Source organism: Ylistrum balloti, unplaced genomic scaffold (genome assembly GCF_031769215.1).
Source record: "Ylistrum balloti isolate Yb309-2 unplaced genomic scaffold, AGI_CSIRO_Ybal_v1 Utg372432, whole genome shotgun sequence".
Taxonomy (NCBI): Eukaryota; Metazoa; Mollusca; class Bivalvia; order Pectinida; family Pectinidae; genus Ylistrum; species Ylistrum balloti.
Genome location: NW_026783098.1, coordinates 1 through 18,809, shown reverse-complemented (window position 1 = coordinate 18,809; position 18,809 = coordinate 1). Strand labels below are relative to the sequence as shown.

Sequence of the window (18,809 nt, the reverse complement as noted above, 5' to 3'; positions counted from 1 at the left end):
GTATGGCATTGTAGACTGCGATATTAATTGAATGCCATTTATTCTATTACTGTTATATTACTCACTTTGGGTGACAATACAATAATCATGCTTACAAGAATGCTGCTGAATTGGCAAGATGGCATGTTGTAAATGCATCGCATTCTTGTAAGTTATCATATAATCAGTTATCGATAGTCTCTAAATGAAATTTAACCAGGTAGAAGTCGTTGATCTGAAGTTGTCAGATGTAATATGAAACTTCATTGAAGACAAGTAAGAAAATGAAATATAAAATGTATATTTCACAGGTATATGCAAATAAAAATTAATCATTCCATGTATATTTTCTCAGAAAGAAAAATCCAACATTTCGTATTATATGCAACATGAGGAGAATCAAGCAATACCAATTTAAAGAAGTTGTCAGACAGCTGTTCAATATGAAACTTCAAATAAAATGAAATATAAAATGTATATTTCACAGGTATATGCAAATAAAAATTAATCATTCCATTTCTAAGTGTATATTTTCCCAGAAAAATTCCAACATTTCGTATTACTAAGATTCAAGTATGAATAATTAATGTGCGATAACATACTTGTTAGTGACTTGTTTTAATTATGCAGAGTTAGGGAGACATGAGGATGAATCAGAGAAGGAGTGTAAGCAATACCAATTTAAAGAAGATTTGAACATTTTCGTAGACAGCTGTTCAGTTTTCAATTATTAAGTTAAGGTCTCCTTTTTCAGCAGTAAAACATCGACGAACTTTGGAATTCGTTCACTTTAAATGCCAAAACAATCACTAAGCGGACTTAGGAAGACATCAGGTCTCAAATGCATTTACTTTAAAGACATCAGGTCTCAAATGCTCATTGCCTTATATTACATGTTTTTTTTCAGTTTCACAATGTTTCAATTACCAATATGAAAGAACAATATCTGTTACACAGCTGTTAGGTATGGCATTGTAGACTGCGATATTAATTGAATGCCATTTATTCTATTACTGTTATATTACTCACTTAGGGTGACAATACAATAATCATGCTTACAAGAATGCTGCTGAATTGGCAAGATGGCATGTTGTAAATGCATCGCATTCTTGTAAGTTATCATATAATCAGTTATCGATAGTCTCTAAATGAAATTTAACCAGGTAGAAGTCGTTGATCTGAAGTTGTCAGATGTAATATGAAACTTCATTGAAGACAAGTAAGAAAATGAAATATAAAATGTATATTTCACAGGTATATGCAAATAAAAATTAATCATTCCATTTCTAAGTGTAAATTTTCTCAGAAAGAAAAAATCCAACATTTCGTATTACTAAGATTCAAGTATGAATAATTAATGTGCGTTAACATACTTGTTAGTGACTTTTTGTAATTATGCAGAGTTAGGGAGACATGAGGATGAATCAGAGAAGGATGTGTAAGCAATACCAATTTAAAGAAGATTTGAACATTTTCGTAGACAGCTGTTCAGTTTTCAATTATTAAGTTAAGGTCTCCTTTTTCAGCAGTAAAACATCGACGAACTTTGGAATTCGTTCACTTTAAATGCCAAAACAATCACTAAGCGGACTTAGGAAGACATCAGGTCTCAAATGCTCATTGCCTTATATTACATGTTTTTTTTTCAGTTTCACAATGTTTCAATTACCAATAAGAAAGAACAATATCTGTTACACAGCTGTTAGGTATGGCATTGTAGACTGCGATATTAATTGAATGCCATTTATTCTATTACTGTTATATTACTCACTTTGGGTGACAATACAATAATCATGCTTACAAGAATGCTGCTGAATTGGCAAGATGGCATGTTGTAAATGCGTCGCATTCTTGTAAGTTATCATATAATCAGTTATCGATAGTCTCTAAATGAAATTTAACCAGGTAGAAGTCGTTGATCTGAAGTTGTCAGATGTAATATGAAACTTCATTGAAGACAAGTAAGAAAATGAAATATAAAATGTATATTTCACAGGTATATGCAAATAAAAATTAATCATTCCATTTCTAAGTGTATATTTTCTCAGAAAGAAAAATTCCAACATTTCGTATTACTAAGATTCAAGTATGAATAATTAATGTGCGATAACATACTTGTTAGTGACTTTTTTAATTATGCAGAGTTAGGGAGACATGAGGATGAATCAGAGAAGGATGTGTAAGCAATACCAATTTAAAGAAGATTTGAACATTTTCGTAGACAGCTGTTCAGTTTTCAATTATTAAGTTAAGGTCTCCTTTTTCAGCAGTAAAACATCGACGAACTTTGGAATTCGTTCACTTTAAATGCCAAAACAATCACTAAGCGGACTTAGGAAGACATCAGGTCTCAAATACTCATTGCCTTCTATTACATGTTTTTTTCAGTTTCACAATGTTTCAATTACCAATATGAAAGAACAATATCTGTTAAACAGCTGTTAGGTATGGCATTGTAGACTGCGATATTAATTGCATGCCATTTATTCTATTACTGTTATATTACTCACTTAGGGTGACAATACAATAATCATGCTTACAAGAATGCTGCTGAATTGGCAAGATGGCATGTTGTAAATGCATCGCATTCTTGTAAGTTATCATATAATCAGTTATCGATAGTCTCTAAATGAAATTTAACCAGGTAGAAGTCGTTGATCTGAAGTTGTCAGATGTAATATGAAACTTCATTGAAGACAAGTAAGAAAATGAAATATAAAATGTATATTTCACAGGTATATGCAAATAAAAATTAATCATTCCATTTCTAAGTGTATATTTTCTCAGAAAGAAAAATTCCAACATTTCGTATTACTAAGATTCAAGTATGAATAATTAATGTGCGATAACATACTTGTTAGTGACTTTTTTAATTATGCAGAGTTAGGGAGACATGAGGATGAATCAGAGAAGGATGTGTAAGCAATACCAATTTAAAGAAGATTTGAACATTTTCGTAGACAGCTGTTCAGTTTTCAATTATTAAGTTAAGGTCTCCTTTTTCAGCAGTAAAACATCGACGAACTTTGGAATTCGTTCACTTTAAATGCCAAAACCATCACTAAGCGGACTTAGGAAGACATCAGGTCTCAAATGCTCATTGCCTTATATTACATGTTTTTTTTTCAGTTTCACAATGTTTCAATTACCAATATGAAAGAACAATATCTGTTAAACAGCTGTTAGGTATGGCATTGTAGACTGCGATATTAATTGAATGCCATTTATTCTATTACTGTTATATTACTCACTTAGGGTGACAATACAATAATCATGCTTACAAGAATGCTGCTGAATTGGCAAGATGGCATGTTGTAAATGCGTCGCATTCTTGTAAGTTATCATATAATCAGTTATCGATAGTCTCTAAATGAAATTTAACCAGGTAGAAGTCGTTGATCTGAAGTTGTCAGATGTAATATGAAACTTCATTGAAGACAAGTAAGAAAATGAAATATAAAATGTATATTTCACAGGTATATGCAAATAAAAATTAATCATTCCATTTCTAAGTGTATATTTTCTCAGAAAGAAAAAATCCAACATTTCGTATTACTAAGATTCAAGTATGAATAATTAATGTGCGATGACATACTTGTTAGTGACTTTTTTAATTATGCAGAGTTAGGGAGACATGAGGATGAATCAGAGAAGGATGTGTAAGCAATACCAATTTAAAGAAGATTTGAACATTTTCGTAGACAGCTGTTCAGTTTTCAATTATTAAGAAAAGGTCTCCTTTTTCAGCAGTAAAACATCGACGAACTTTGGAATTCGTTCACTTTAAATGCCAAAACAATCACTAAGCGGACTTAGGAAGACATCAGGTCTCAAATGCTCATTGCCTTCTATTACATGTTTTTTTTTCAGTTTCACAATGTTTCAATTACCAATATGAAAGAACAATATCTGTTAAACAGCTGTTAGGTATGGCATTGTAGACTGCGATATTAATTGCATGCCATTTATTCTATTACTGTTATATTACTCACTTAGGGTGACAATACAATAATCATGCTTACAAGAATGCTGCTGAATTGGCAAGATGGCATGTTGTAAATGCGTCGCATTCTTGTAAGTTATCATATAATCAGTTATCGATAGTCTCTAAATGAAATTTAACCAGGTAGAAGTCGTTGATCTGAAGTTGTCAGATGTAATATGAAACTTCATTGAAGACAAGTAAGAAAATGAAATATAAAATGTATATTTCACAGGTATATGCAAATAAAAATTAATCATTCCATTTCTAAGTGTATATTTTCTCAGAAAGAAAAAATCCAACATTTCGTATTACTAAGATTCAAGTATGAATAATTAATGTGTGATGACATACTTGTTAGTGACTTTTTTAATTATGCAGAGTTAGGGAGACATGAGGATGAATCAGAGAAGGGGTGTAAGCAATACCAATTTAAAGAAGATTTGAACATTTTCGTAGACAGCTGTTCAGTTTTCAATTATTAAGAAAAGGTCTCCTTTTTCAGCAGTAAAACATCGACGAACTTTGGAATTTGTTCACTTTAAATGCCAACACCATCACTAAGCGGACTTAGGAAGACATCAGGTCTCAAATGCCCATTGCCTTATATTACATGTTTTTTTTTTCAGTTTCACAATGTTTCAATTACCAATATGAAAGAACAATATCTGTTAAACAGCTGTTAGGTATGGCATTGTAGACTGCGATATTAATTGAATGCCATTTATTCTATTACTGTTATATTACTCACTTAGGGTGACAATACAATAATCATGCTTACAAGAATGCTGCTGAATTGGCAAGATGGCATGTTGTAAATGCGTCGCATTCTTGTAAGTTATCATATAATCAGTTATCGATAGTCTCTAAATGAAATTTAACCAGGTAGAAGTCGTTGATCTGAAGTTGTCAGATGTAATGTAAAACTTCATTGAAGACAAGTAAGAAAATGAAATATAAAATGTATATTTCACAGGTATATGCAAATAAAAATTAATCATTCCATTTCTTTGTGTATATTTTCTCAGAAAGAAAAAATCCAACATTTCGTATTACTAAGATTCAAGTATGAATAATTAATGTGCGATGACATACTTGTTAGTGACTTTTTTAATTATGCAGAGTTAGGGAGACATGAGGATGAATCAGAGTAGGATGTGTAAACAATACCAATTTAAAGAAGATTTGAATATTTTCGTAGACAGCTGTTCAGTTTTCAATTATTAAGAAAAGGTCTCCTTTTTCAGCAGTAAAACATCGACGAACTTTGGAATTTGTTCACTTTAAATGCCAACACCATCACTAAGCGGACTTAGGAAGACATCAGGTCTCAAATGCCCATTGCCTTCTATTACATGTTTTTTTCAGTTTCACAATGTTTCAATTACCAATATGAAAGAACAATATCTGTTAAACAGCTGTTAGGTATGGCATTGTAGACTGCGATATTAATTGCATGCCATTTATTCTATTACTGTTATAATACTCACTTAGGGTGACAATACAATAATCATGCTTACAAGAATGCTGCTGAATTTGGAAGATAACATGTTGTAAATGCGTCGCATTCTTGTAAGTTATCATATAATCAGTTATCGATAGTCTCTAAATGAAATTTAACCAGGTAGAAGTCGTTGATCTGAAGTTGTCAGATGTAATATGAAACTTCATTGAAGACAAGTAAGAAAATGAAATATAAAATGTATATTTCACAGGTATATGCAAATAAAAATTAATCATTCCATTTCTAAGTGTATATTTTCTCAGAAAGAAAAAATCCAACATTTCGTATTACTAAGATTCAAGTATGAATAATTAATGTGTGATGACATACTTGTTAGTGACTTTTTTTAATTATGCAGAGTTAGGGAGACATGAGGATGAATCAGAGAAGGAGTGTAAGCAATACCAATTTAAAGAAGATTTGAACATTTTCGTAGACAGCTGTTCAGTTTTCAATTATTAAGTTAAGGTCTCCTTTTTCAGCAGTAAAACATCGACGAACTTTGGAATTCGTTCACTTTAAACGCCAAAACCATCACTAAGCGGACTTAGGAAGACATCAGGTCTCAAATGCTCATTGCCTTATATTACATGTTTTTTTTTCAGTTTCACAATGTTTCAATTACCAATATGAAAGAACAATATCTGTTAAACAGCTGTTAGGTATGGCATTGTAGACTGCGATATTAATTGAATGCCATTTATTCTATTACTGTTATATTACTCACTTAGGGTGACAATACAATAATCATGCTTACAAGAATGCTGCTGAATTGGGAAGATGGAATGTTGTAAATGCGTCGCATTCTTGTAAGTTATCATATAATCAGTTATCGATAGTCTCTAAATGAAATTTAACCAGGTAGAAGTCGTTGATCTGAAGTTGTCAGATGTAATGTAAAACTTCATTGAAGACAAGTAAGAAAATGAAATATAAAATGTATATTTCACAGGTATATGCAAATAAAAATTAATCATTCCATTTCTTTGTGTATATTTTCTCAGAAAGAAAAAATCCAGCATTTCGTATTACTAAGATTCAAGTATGAATAATTAATGTGCGATGACATACTTGTTAGTGACTTTTTTAATTATGCAGAGTTAGGGAGACATGAGGATGAATCAGAGTAGGATGTGTAAACAATACCAATTTAAAGAAGATTTGAATATTTTCGTAGACAGCTGTTCAGTTTTCAATTATTAAGAAAAGGTCTCCTTTTTCAGCAGTAAAACATCGACGAACTTTGGAATTTGTTCACTTTAAATGCCAACACCATCACTAAGCGGACTTAGGAAGACATCAGGTCTCAAATGCCCATTGCCTTCTATTACATGTTTTTTTCAGTTTCACAATGTTTCAATTACCAATATGAAAGAACAATATCTGTTAAACAGCTGTTAGGTATGGCATCGTAGACTGCGATATTAATTGCATGCCATTTATTCTATTACTGTTATAATACTCACTTAGGGTGACAATACAATAATCATGCTTACAAGAATGCTGCTGAATTTGGAAGATAACATGTTGTAAATGCGTCGCATTCTTGTAAGTTATCATATAATCAGTTATCGATAGTCTCCAAATGAAATTTAACCAGGTAGAAGTCGTTGATCTGAAGTTGTCAGATGTAATATGAAACTTCATTGAAGACAAGTAAGAAAATGAAATATAAAATGTATATTTCACAGGTATATGCAAATAAAAATTAATCATTCCATTTCTAAGTGTATATTTTCTCAGAAAGAAAAAATCCAACATTTCGTATTACTAAGATTCAAGTATGAATAATTAATGTGTGATGACATACTTGTTAGTGACTTTTTTAATTATGCAGAGTTAGGGAGACATGAGGATGAATCAGAGTAGGATGTGTAAACAATACCAATTTAAAGAAGATTTGAATATTTTCGTAGACAGCTGTTCAGTTTTCAATTATTAAGAAAAGGTCTCCTTTTTCAGCAGTAAAACATCGACGAACTTTGGAATTTGTTCACTTTAAATGCCAACACCATCACTAAGCGGACTTAGGAAGACATCAGGTCTCAAATGCCCATTGCCTTCTATTACATGTTTTTTTTTCAGTTTCACAATGTTTCAATTTCCAATATGAAAGAACAATATCTGTTAAACAGCTGTTAGGTATGGCATTGTAGACTGCGATATTAATTGCATGCCATTTATTCTATTACTGTTATATTACTCACTTAGGGTGACAATACAATAATCATGCTTACAAGAATGCTGCTGAATTTGGAAGATAACATGTTGTAAATGCGTCGCATTCTTGTAAGTTATCATATAATCAGTTATCGATAGTCTCTAAATGAAATTTAACCAGGTAGAAGTCGTTGATCTGAAGTTGTCAGATGTAATATGAAACTTCATTGAAGACAAGTAAGAAAATGAAATATAAAATGTATATTTCACAGGTATATGTCAATAAAAATTAATCATTCCATTTCTTTGTGTATATTTGAAGCTACATAATTTACACCATTTTTTTCTAGTCAATTTATTATAAATATCTTTCTAAATTTAGGGGTACTCGGGTAGTAAGTAACAACATACTTAGCACCTGGTGATGCAATTTAACTGCTTTTACATTGTAGGTGTAAATCCCAGCTGGAGCACATAATGTTTCATTACACCATAATACATTCTTGTACATTCAAATAAAGGAATATAAATTCGGAAAATATATTATATACCCTGAAACTGACTTAATATTTTCATAGAAATAAAACTCTTCAGAATTTCATTACAACGGTTTTGTTATTTCTAATGAAGCAAATACATTTGACAATTCTGAATTGGTCTACAGGAAAGTAGCTGTGAAACTCTGACTCTATACATGAACATCATTAAATGTGCATGCATATATATATTTATACACATACTTTAATTTGAAAAAAAATGTCTAGATCTAGATATATGTGAATTACTGGTGACAATGGACATACATGTATGGTGTACATGTGTCTACATGTAAGTTAGCAGAGCTACATGTATACCTGAAAATTTAAACATTTGGACAGCACATTAATGATGAAAAATTACAAATATTGGTATACATGCAGAATTTTATGAAGTTGCTAGTTCCACAACAAAAGATGAAGGAAGTACTTGTAGATATTTGTTAAACTATATTTATATGTATTGATTGACAGGTGGAGGATGAAGATGTGTAAAAAATTTTAAAACATACACGAGAAGTCATTGTTTAGTCATAACTCATTTGTTGCCTAATTTTCCAAGTAATGGATCATTGATGTATTAACTGTACATAGCTTTAGATGGATTGAAATTTTAGTTTCTTCTGTCAGACAATATCAAACAACAAGAAATCAACACGACTTAGAACTAAGTATTGATTAATACTCTTCAACCAACTTTGATTGAAAGTAAGTCAGAATTGTACAAATTTTCCATATGTCATTCAATAAACGCCATTGTTTATATTGGAAGCTTTCCTGAAGAATCTGATAATTTTTTATGCGCTCTATTGCCCTTTCCACGTGGATTCTCAGTCGAGCTATGCGCCTTGTTGTGGTTTCCTGTTCAACGGACATCTGCTGAACACCTCTTAACACAGGTGGATGGTCAACTCTGACTCTGAGATTATCCAGCAACGGTTGGATTTCAAACCCCTTATCTGCCATCACATGATCTCCAGGTTCCAGCAAATTCAATAATCCACAATCTTTGGTAATATCAAAGTCACTTGCAGATCCAGCATACAAATCCGACACAAATGTCACTGGTCCGTGGGGAGCTATAGCTACTAGTGCTTTTGCCGTGTGGTGGTTTTTATATGAACTGAACAAAACAGTTTGCAAAACCAAATTTGATGAGGGTTGCTGCAGGAATATTTCTGTGCAATCCATGATACATCTAGTATTTCCATAGTTCAAGTCTTTGAAAGTTTGAGGCATGTTTTTGTTGATGGTTTCTTTTGGAGCCCATATATTCAATGTTGTGAGAACATGCCCCATGTGTTTTATCAATTTACTAAAAATCACACTGACACATGATTGTGAAATGTTGAATCTATGGGCTAGGTCTTGTTCTCTGTATCCCTGACGAAGGCAACACAAAACCAAAAATAGTTGCTCCTGGACACTTAAATTTGGGTCTCTTCCCCTGTTCCTGTTAACATATGTACTGTCTGTCTCTTTTTGCTGGTAATAAAATGAGTTAATCTTGTGCTTTTCTGGGAGTAGGAAATCACAAAGTGCCAAAAATGTAAGGTAATCTGGCAAACCAGTGTAAAACTGTATGTCACATGGCGAGTATTTGAATCTCTCTACTCCGAAAACGGGCACTTTCTTGATTTCTTCCAACCTACTGGCAAGCTCTGAACGCTGTCTTCTTTCTTGGTCCAATAAGTCCTTTAAGTGTAGACAAAGCATCTTTTGGATTCTGGTTCTGTGAGTTTACATGTACACCATGTCTTTGTACCTGCAAGGATATAAAGCCATTTCATTGTAACATGGATGTAATACATGTACATTTACTGTTCAATTTTTTGATGCATGTATATGTATCTATGCAACAGCAAAACAATGATGTATCATAGGTCACCCATGCATCCTGGAATGAATTCATGTGTGCTTTAAATTCTTTGTATGTCAAATTTACTTAACAGTGCCGGTACACTGAGCATAAATTATAAAATCCCACATAAGTCACACAGTTACAACTTAGTTCAATGAATTTACACTTGAAGTTGAACTGCAGCTGCTGAATGTGCACATATTAAAAAAAAAACAATTTAAATGAAATGTCAAATCATGTACATTTTACATCTCTGAACATGAATGACAGGCTTTTTTACACCAAATTTGTCTGTAACGCCATGATTTTTATTTATTTTTTTTTTACTCACTCCGTCTGGTTCACTCTTGGTTTTCTCATGAAGAATTTTCAATTTCTTGGACAAAGGTGGTGAACTGACATTTGGGTGTGATTCTGGGGACAGCAGTTGGTTGTAAATGTCTCTAACAGCTGGTGACATATCATTAACTTCTTTCATTTTTCTATCTTCCATCTCTCTCACCTGGAATAAAAATGAGACAAAAATTAGAAATCGTTTCCTACTTACATGTACATACACTGATAAAACAGCAAGGTATTCATCAGCATATTGTAAACATTCTGAATATAAACACCTCCATGGGGCCAAGGCTTAATATTTTTCAGCTTTTGTTTTTTTTACACATAACATAGTAATTATTTACAGTACTTGCTGCATTACCTAGAGCATATTGATATACCGTAAATATTCGTGTATATTGCACACTTTTTTAAGCTGAAACTGTCGTGTCAAAAAGGGGGTGCGCACTATACGCAGGTACATGCCATTCCTGGGGTTATCATTCCCGAGTTCTGCATCCGCCATATTGGATTACCTCCCTTCACATAGTTATATGTAAAAGTCGTCGGTCTTATATGATAGTTTGGAGATAAAAACAACAAAAAAATAAAATAAAATAAATTTCGAATGTTTTAATCATCTGCCATTCACGCTAGCATTACGGTGAATCTAATTTTTTTCGTTTCCCGTCGGTCTTACTATTGGTCGGGGCTATAGTAGTGTCTGAATTTCTGCCTCATTTTGATGATGTATCTGTGGAATTCAATGAATCCGGAAGTTTTTAGGCGATTGTCGTTCTGTTCATAAATCAGACAGCCCATCCCACCGATGCCCAAAGTTGGTGACCCCATGACCTCTTGATCTGCATGGCCCGCACGCGCAGTTCTGTTGTACTGGCAGCGATGTCGGGATATCGGCGATCGCATACAAAGTTGAACAGCTCTCTCTCTCCATCTCTGGGTGTTTCGCTGTCGAACCTATGTTAGCCCTTCTGGTCAGTGGTTGGGACTTTTGACTGTCTTTTCTTTCTTCCGTGCCTTGATATTTCACTCTGGAATGTCGAAGTGGCGACCGGCGGCACGAAACTCCAGTCTCTCGGCGTAGTCAAATGGCGTTCGCAGTTTCCCCATGTCGAAGTCAGTGTAAACAATCTATCATTAAATACCTTCGGATACCGCGGTGGGCACAGATACCATGAAAGATCATGCCTATACTGAACAAACCACCTGGTAGGATTGAAAATGTTCAGACAGTTAAAACAACATCGTTTTCTGACCAATAGCACGCGTTCAGCCCAAGCCGGGTGTCATCAGTCTCCTCATACTCAACGTGTTAACTGCCATTAACCGTTAATTATACAATCAGCCAAGCCTTTCATGCTTGTTAGGTCACCTGGGTAAATTTGTTTACTTAAGGTAATTACATGTGTTAGGGTCACGCTCATTGTGGTTTCCTAATTATCAATGGATCAGACCACATCAAATGTTTCGTCGCAGTGACCAGTCAATTCATTTTTCTGTAGATTTTTTTTTTAAATCTGATCTCCAAAAAGTACCTGCGCACTATACGCGAGTGCGCACTAGGACTGCAACGATATACCGTCCCACGGTATATCGTCAAAAAAAGTCACGGTTCGGTTCATGATACGAGGCATATCCGTACGATACGGCGTATGGTACGGGTTTTTATTTTTTGATACGCCGATCAAGGGAGGTTACTCTTACTGACTGTAAAGTTGTTAACACAATGGCGACCGATCTCAAATCTCCACCGGCGACTTTTAAATCCAAAATATGGAAGCATTTTGGATTTAGACAGGAAGATAAAGATGGTAAGGTAGTAACAGAGTTTACAACTTGTCGCCACTGTGATATGAATGTATCTTATAAATGTGGGAACACAACAAATATGGCGACGCACTTGAAACGCCATCACAAGGATATCTACGAAAGTCTTTCTCATGAGTTATCACGAAAGAAAGAGAAAACAACAACACAGGAATCGAGTAACACTAGCTGTACTACTGGTCAACTACGCCTTCAAGATGTATTACACAAAAGAATGACATTTTCTTCACCAAGGGCCGTGGCGATAACAAAGTCCATCGGACAATTCATTGCAGTAGACATGAGACCTTTCAGCGTTGTTGAAACTTCGGGATTTAAGCACATGATAAATACACTTGAACCAAAATATTCCATCCCATCGAGAGCCCATTTCAGCGAAAAAATCATTCCTGAAATATATAGTGAAAGTGTCAATAGAGTAAAGAATGAACTTAGTCAGGCTGACTTTATCGCTTTGACCACAGATGGATGGACATCTAAGGCCACACAGAGTTACAACACTGTAACAGCTCATTTTATTGATAATGACTGGAATTTGAAATGTTATGTGCTGCAGACAAGGCCGTTATTTGAGTCTCATACAGCTGAAAACTTGGCAGATGTGTTACAGGAAACTGTGAAGGAGTGGAAATTAAAAAGGACAGTAAAAGTTGAAGAAGTTCTTTCAGACAAAAGGATTGCTGTTGCCACAGACAATGCTTCAAATATTGTTAAAGGTGTAAATCTAGCTGGTTTTGAACCACACATTAGATGTTTCGCCCACTGCTTAAATTTGGCAGCCCATAAAGCTATGCAGATAAACTCTGTTTCTCGACTTTTGGGTAGAATGAGACGAATAGTCACATTTTTCCACTCAAGTTCCACAGCTACAAAGAAACTTAAAGATAAACAGAAAGCATTGAACCTTCCAGCAAAAAGACTTGTCCAAGATGTGAAGACCAGATGGAATTCCAGTTTTGATATGATGAGTACTTTTCTGGAACAGCAGCCAGCTGTATATGCAACATTAACGGAGAAAGACATTAAAAAGAACCTTAAAGAAGTTGTAACCCTATCTGACACGGACATTTCTCTAGCTGAGGAGTTGGTAGATGTGTTGAAGCCCTTGAAAACCATAACCACCATCATGTGTGAGGAAAAATCACCCACTATATCTCTAGTTCACCTGATGAAGGAACGACTGCTAAGGCAACTGAGAGAAAATGAGTCTGATTCAGGTCTTGCTGCCCATGTAAAAACAGAAATACGTAATGACATCGAGTCAAGATATTCTGATCCAGACATCATCAGATGGCTTGAGATGTGCTGTGCCCTGGATCCCAGATTCAAGACCCTGCCCTATCACGACCAGGTCGAAGCCAATCGAGTCTATGGCAATCTTGTAGACATGATGACAGAATCAGAAGAAGAGGTATTTTTGCATGATTTAATAGTTGAATATCTGTTGAATTTAGCAAATTAAACTTAAAATAGTTCTTTATGGTATTTTAGAGGTTTGTCAAAAGTCTAAACTATTGTTTATAATTTTATACTTGTAACTCTGCTTGTAAGTTTTGTATACATGTATTACAGTATTAGGTAATTAAAAAGTATTTTCATAATGATACATACAGATACAATGATTATAGCAAACATTCTATTCACGGGAATATTTGAGACATTAATTTATTATGACCTACTGTTAACATTATATCAAAACGTTTTATTTAACATTGTTAAGGTTCAAGTTTCATTTTGTCACTTTGATTCTTAAAATTTTATTTGCTTTATGTCTTTGACAAAAACATAAAGCAAATAAAATTCTTTGCCCTTTCTCCTTTATCATCCTTTATTGATCTGTTTATATCCTCTTGGTTGTGTTGTGTTAATTTTTTTCAGTTTTCTGCTTATTCTGATGTTTAACAGTCATACAGTGACTATTTATCGTTGGACAAAAAAAAAAAACCCCAAACATCCAAAACATAGACATAACTCATCTTAAAGGTAGGTTGAACATATTTGGAGTTACATGTACGTTACTGATTATTGATTTATAAATATAATAATAATATACAACATGTACAATGTATGTGTCAAATTGTCAATATAGAATTCATCATTTTCAAGGAAATGTTTTTATAAACACTAAAAAGGTAATGAATTTAAATGATTAATAAATAGAAGCAACTTTTTAAAATTGTTTAAACAATTACAATTCCATTGTGAAATTCTTAATTTCATACATTTCTGTCATTTCATGATTTCAGTTTCACTGTATTTTTAATTATTTACCATAAATTCACATGAAGTTTAGTTTAAATCTGACATAATGTTTGCTCATAATTATTGAATAATCAATATCTAATTAATCTATCCATACTATATCGAGTTAAGTAATATATAAAATAAATATTTCTTTTATTAAAAACACAATTAAGGTTATCAGTAATCCCATGTCTGGCATTTTCTGAGTGTTTAGAATTTGTTTAACTAATATTGTATTCTAATTAATTTGTTAGGTTCGAGTGAAAATGGAGCCAGACCAGAGTCCATCCACATCAGATGATGCCATGAAAGCTGACAGGATTAGCAATACAAAAGGTTAAAATAAAATTTAATAAATTTGGTCATAATTTTATTGTTCATTTGCACACTCATCTTAGTGACCTTACCAAATAAAACTTTTTCATTGACCCAAAATAGTTCAGTATTACCCCTGCAAAACACTGTAAGTCTATAACACTAATATAATAATACACATTTAAAGTTTATAACTTTACATGTAAATACCTATAAATTGCTTAAATGTTAATTGTTTATTTTAATTTTTTACATGTATGTTTATAGCTTTTCAATTCTTTTTCAGGTTCTCCTGATTCAGATGAATCAGTTGAATCTAGTCCTAAAAGGAAAAAGCTGAAGTCTGCCATGGAAGATCTGTTTGGGGATATAATGGTTGTAAATGTTGAACCTGGGAAGCCAATTAGAACCAGGGCTGAGAATGAGATCCATAAATACAGAGCCTCACAAGGAATCCAACTTAAGGACAACCCACTGGCATGGTGGAGAGAGAATCAGGATAATTATCCTATTCTCTCCAGACTTGCCAGATCATATCTGGCAATTCAGGGTACCTCTGTACCCAGTGAACGTGTCTTCTCAACTGCAGGAGACATAGTGTCTGCGCAGCGTGCTGCCCTTTCACCTGAAAATGTGGACATATTGATCTTTTTAAAAAAGAACTTACAATTTTAATTTGAACCAATATGTGTTAATTGTTGTAGTTTGATAAAGTTTGAAAGGTTAACATTGTTTATATTTTGTTTTAATTCAGGTATCATTACTTTGTTTATTGCATTCTAAGTTGAAACACCGTATGGCGATACGTATTGTATCGTGGCCCCTGTATTGCGATACGTATTGTATCGTGAGGTACCCGTATCGTTACACCCCTAGTGCGCACTATACGTGAATATTTACGGTATATATAAATATAAATTATGTACAATGAACTTACAATGTCTGGTTTATTTCTTGACCGCTCCCTTAGCACTTCAACCTTTTTTACCAGAGGAACAGAATAGACATGGACAGGTGATCCTGGTGTTGGTTGGTTTTCAGCTTATCTTATATCTGGTGACATGGTATCAACATGGTCATCCTTAACCTGAAAAAAATTAATAGTAATACATATAGATCTAGTTGCAAAAATAAATAAATATTGCATAATAGGAAAAGAATTTCATCTTGTTTCCTGCCTCATTTTAACCCCCTCCCCCACTTTAAGTTTTTATGTCACTAATTAACACACTGACACCAGCTGTCTAGTGATTTCTCAAAAATCCTTATCTTAATTTCACATATGATTATTGCAAATCCACTTGCCCAACAACCTTGGCAAGCTGTTTATAAACAAATCAACTCCCAAAACTACATGTACATGTAGCTCCATCTCTTGTCATTGTAACCAGGAGCCATCCTAGAGCTATGTGTGTGCCCATTTGTTACCAAGATAGATTTAGCATTGCATGCACATATACATACTTTTATTTCAGTTTTTAATTTTACTAAAAGTCTAACAAAATTAAAAGCACAAAATAAAAATGACATTTGGCTAATGAAATAATTACATAAATATGAATTAAATGTTTTTCCAGAATATTTTTTTTTCCAGGATAATTTTTTACCCTACTTACTGTACTGTACCTACCCTATTTTTAATTTGTCAAATTAAAGGAGGCAGGGAACAAAACAAATGGGCCTTACACTACAAAACACATGCTATGCAACATTTATCTCTTTATCAAAAAGAAAGTTTAAACTTATAAAACTCAAATATATGTAAAATGCATATGAAACCAACTGCTGTCCCATGGCCAGAACATGAACTGATCAGCTTTTGGCATGCATATGATGGGGCTACATGTACACGTGAATGACCTCGTAAAGTCGGCATAAAACATAGGAGCCCCACATTATCCCTAAACTTGAAATCAAACAGATCTAGAGTCTACTGCCAAATTCAGAAAACAAATTTATTAGAAATTTACCAAAACCGGTGTGTTAATATGATGATAATGAATGATGATGATGGTGGTGGTGGTGATGATGATGATGACTCGTATGTGTGAATGTTAGTATAAGTGTCATGTCTTGTTAATTTTTTTAAATATAGATTCTAGATATACTGTGCTAAAATTTGACCCTTCTGTCACAAACCTGACCCATTTACTGGAGAAAAATGGTACAAAATGCAGGATGGACAACAATTTGTGAAATTCAAGCAGCAGCAGTTTGTTTAGGTCTAGATATAATGTTTGGTTGAAGGGACAGTAACTTCAGGTGAAAAAAAAACCAGTTAATCATCTTCAACTTAACTTTTTTTCCATGGACCACAGCTATGCCACTGATCACTGCTACCATGGAGCATCTAACATAATAAACTATACAGCAAATGTGATAACATACATTATGGTATTAATATATATGTATAATACCATGTTGTACATGCTGTGAAAGTACCGGTAACTCTACCTACAGGATGGACTCCATTGTCCCACAACACTGTGTAACCCGGTTGTACTGGGGTCTATTAAAGGATGACTAGAACAACCGGGTCGGGTTCGTTTATTTAATACAGATAGTCATAGTTGAAGGTACATCACCAATACATAAATTCCTACCTAACACAATTTACACAAAAAAACTTTCCCTCCAAAAATACAGGTAGATTACATGACCATACCTATACATAGAACATATACAACACTGATACTCAGGTAAGTGAAGTTCACGGGTTCGGACCCCGGTCTGGCTGTGCATTTTTAACACTCCTGCTTCATTTGGTGTGGTGACCAAACCTTGTTTCAAGCAGTAGGTGAGTGCTTAACAAGGGGATACCCGAACCTGGATTGCTAGATGTAATGTCTTCGGGGGCGAAAACTTAAAATAAGGAGAGAGGAGTGTAGCGGTACTGGAGCGGGTCAATCGTCCGCGACCATTTAATAGGTATTATAACCTACTCAGTAGGTAGAGCATCCGTCTAGAGTTCGGAAAGGTCCCGGGTTCGAACCCCGGCCTGGCCGTGCATTTTCCCTCTCCTGTTACACACTAATAAATTCATAAATATATGCATAGTCCCTAATTGCATAACTTTACAATAGACAACTTTACCTACACGAACACTAATTATATAAAAGAAGTCAAATAATTAAAAGACCACAGTTATTATATGCTATATCAATACAATATTTTATCTGAGAAATTACATTATTGAATGAGGTGAAATCGTTCACCTGGCCACAACTGGACTGATGAAAGATCTTGGATACACGTGTAAAATCAGGTAAAAAATATTTTCCCTTTTCTAGGCCTAAATCAATGTTTATGATATCAAATAAATTCTTGATCGGGGATGGCAAAAAATGCAGTGTGACAACTGACATAAAACTGGGCTAGCTTCGCTCTTTCCAGGCCGTGCCTGACTCATATTATATTGAATGTATGTTTGATAGTGAAATATAATGATATAAATTAAGACCATTTTTAACTGAAGTACCGAAACGTCCAGGTACCGAAACGTCCAGGTACCGAAACGACCAGGCACCATTTTGTATCTCCGCCATTTTGTAGGCTACCTGTCATAATTTTACCATGGCAATTTTACGGTGAGATAACTCGAAATTAAATTTTCTTTTTTATACCAATGTAGTTACCCTTGTAATTATCAGAATATACAAACTTGAAAACGAGTTAAATATTATTTTTATTGCAGAATAGAAACAAAATATAAAATAATAAACTTCATGGAACTTTATTTAGTCAACTACAGACCAAGCAAATACTTTTGTGTACAAGATACATAAGATACAGTCTAATATGTGTTCGTGCTTAGTCGTAGTTTACAGATCAGTTTTGCACCGAGAGATCACTCTGTCAGCGAGTGCACTGCTACGATAAAAATAGCCTGTAAACTTTACTACCCGAGTCACAAATGCGATCAGAATAATGTTGACGACTTAATACAAAAGGCATTTAAATTTAAATAGACATGGACTTACCTTACTTTGATTCCAAGAATATAACATCAAATATGATGCATGTTGTTCCCGCACTCTTCATAACATGTGTGTAAGTTGTACT

At 33.8% G+C, this 18,809-nt stretch overlaps 2 protein-coding genes across 2 annotated transcripts; one reads left to right on the top strand and one right to left on the bottom strand.

The window, feature by feature from the left end:
• Nucleotides 1–7,898: 7,898 nt before the first annotated feature.
• Nucleotides 7,899–18,803, bottom strand: LOC132564622 (uncharacterized). Its single transcript, XM_060229267.1, has 4 exons — nt 18,728–18,803; nt 15,685–15,834; nt 10,354–10,524; nt 7,899–9,926 (listed from the first exon to the last, which is right to left on the bottom strand). Exon 4 carries the CDS (start codon nt 9,875–9,877, stop codon nt 8,840–8,842), a length of 1,038 nt encoding a protein of 345 aa, XP_060085250.1. The 5' UTR covers nt 9,878–9,926; nt 10,354–10,524; nt 15,685–15,834; nt 18,728–18,803; the 3' UTR covers nt 7,899–8,839.
• Nucleotides 12,088–13,650, top strand: LOC132564623 (E3 SUMO-protein ligase ZBED1-like). The gene is made up of 2 exons (XM_060229269.1): nt 12,088–12,690; nt 12,745–13,650. The coding sequence occupies exons 1-2, from the start codon at nt 12,088–12,090 to the stop codon at nt 13,648–13,650; spliced, it is 1,509 nt and encodes a 502-aa protein (XP_060085252.1).
• Nucleotides 18,804–18,809: the final 6 nt, after the last annotated feature.

Bases quoted from the DNA above. Each gene is read 5' to 3' on its own strand.
- LOC132564623 (XM_060229269.1), top strand. From the start codon at position 12,088: ATGGCGACCGATCTCAAATCTCCACCGGCGACTTTTAAATCCAAAATA. The intron at 12,691-12,744 runs GTAACAGCTCAT...TATGTGCTGCAG, and splicing joins CCACACAGAGTTACAACACT to ACAAGGCCGTTATTTGAGTC.
- LOC132564622 (XM_060229267.1), bottom strand. From the start codon at position 9,877: ATGCTTTGTCTACACTTAAAGGACTTATTGGACCAAGAAAGAAGACAG.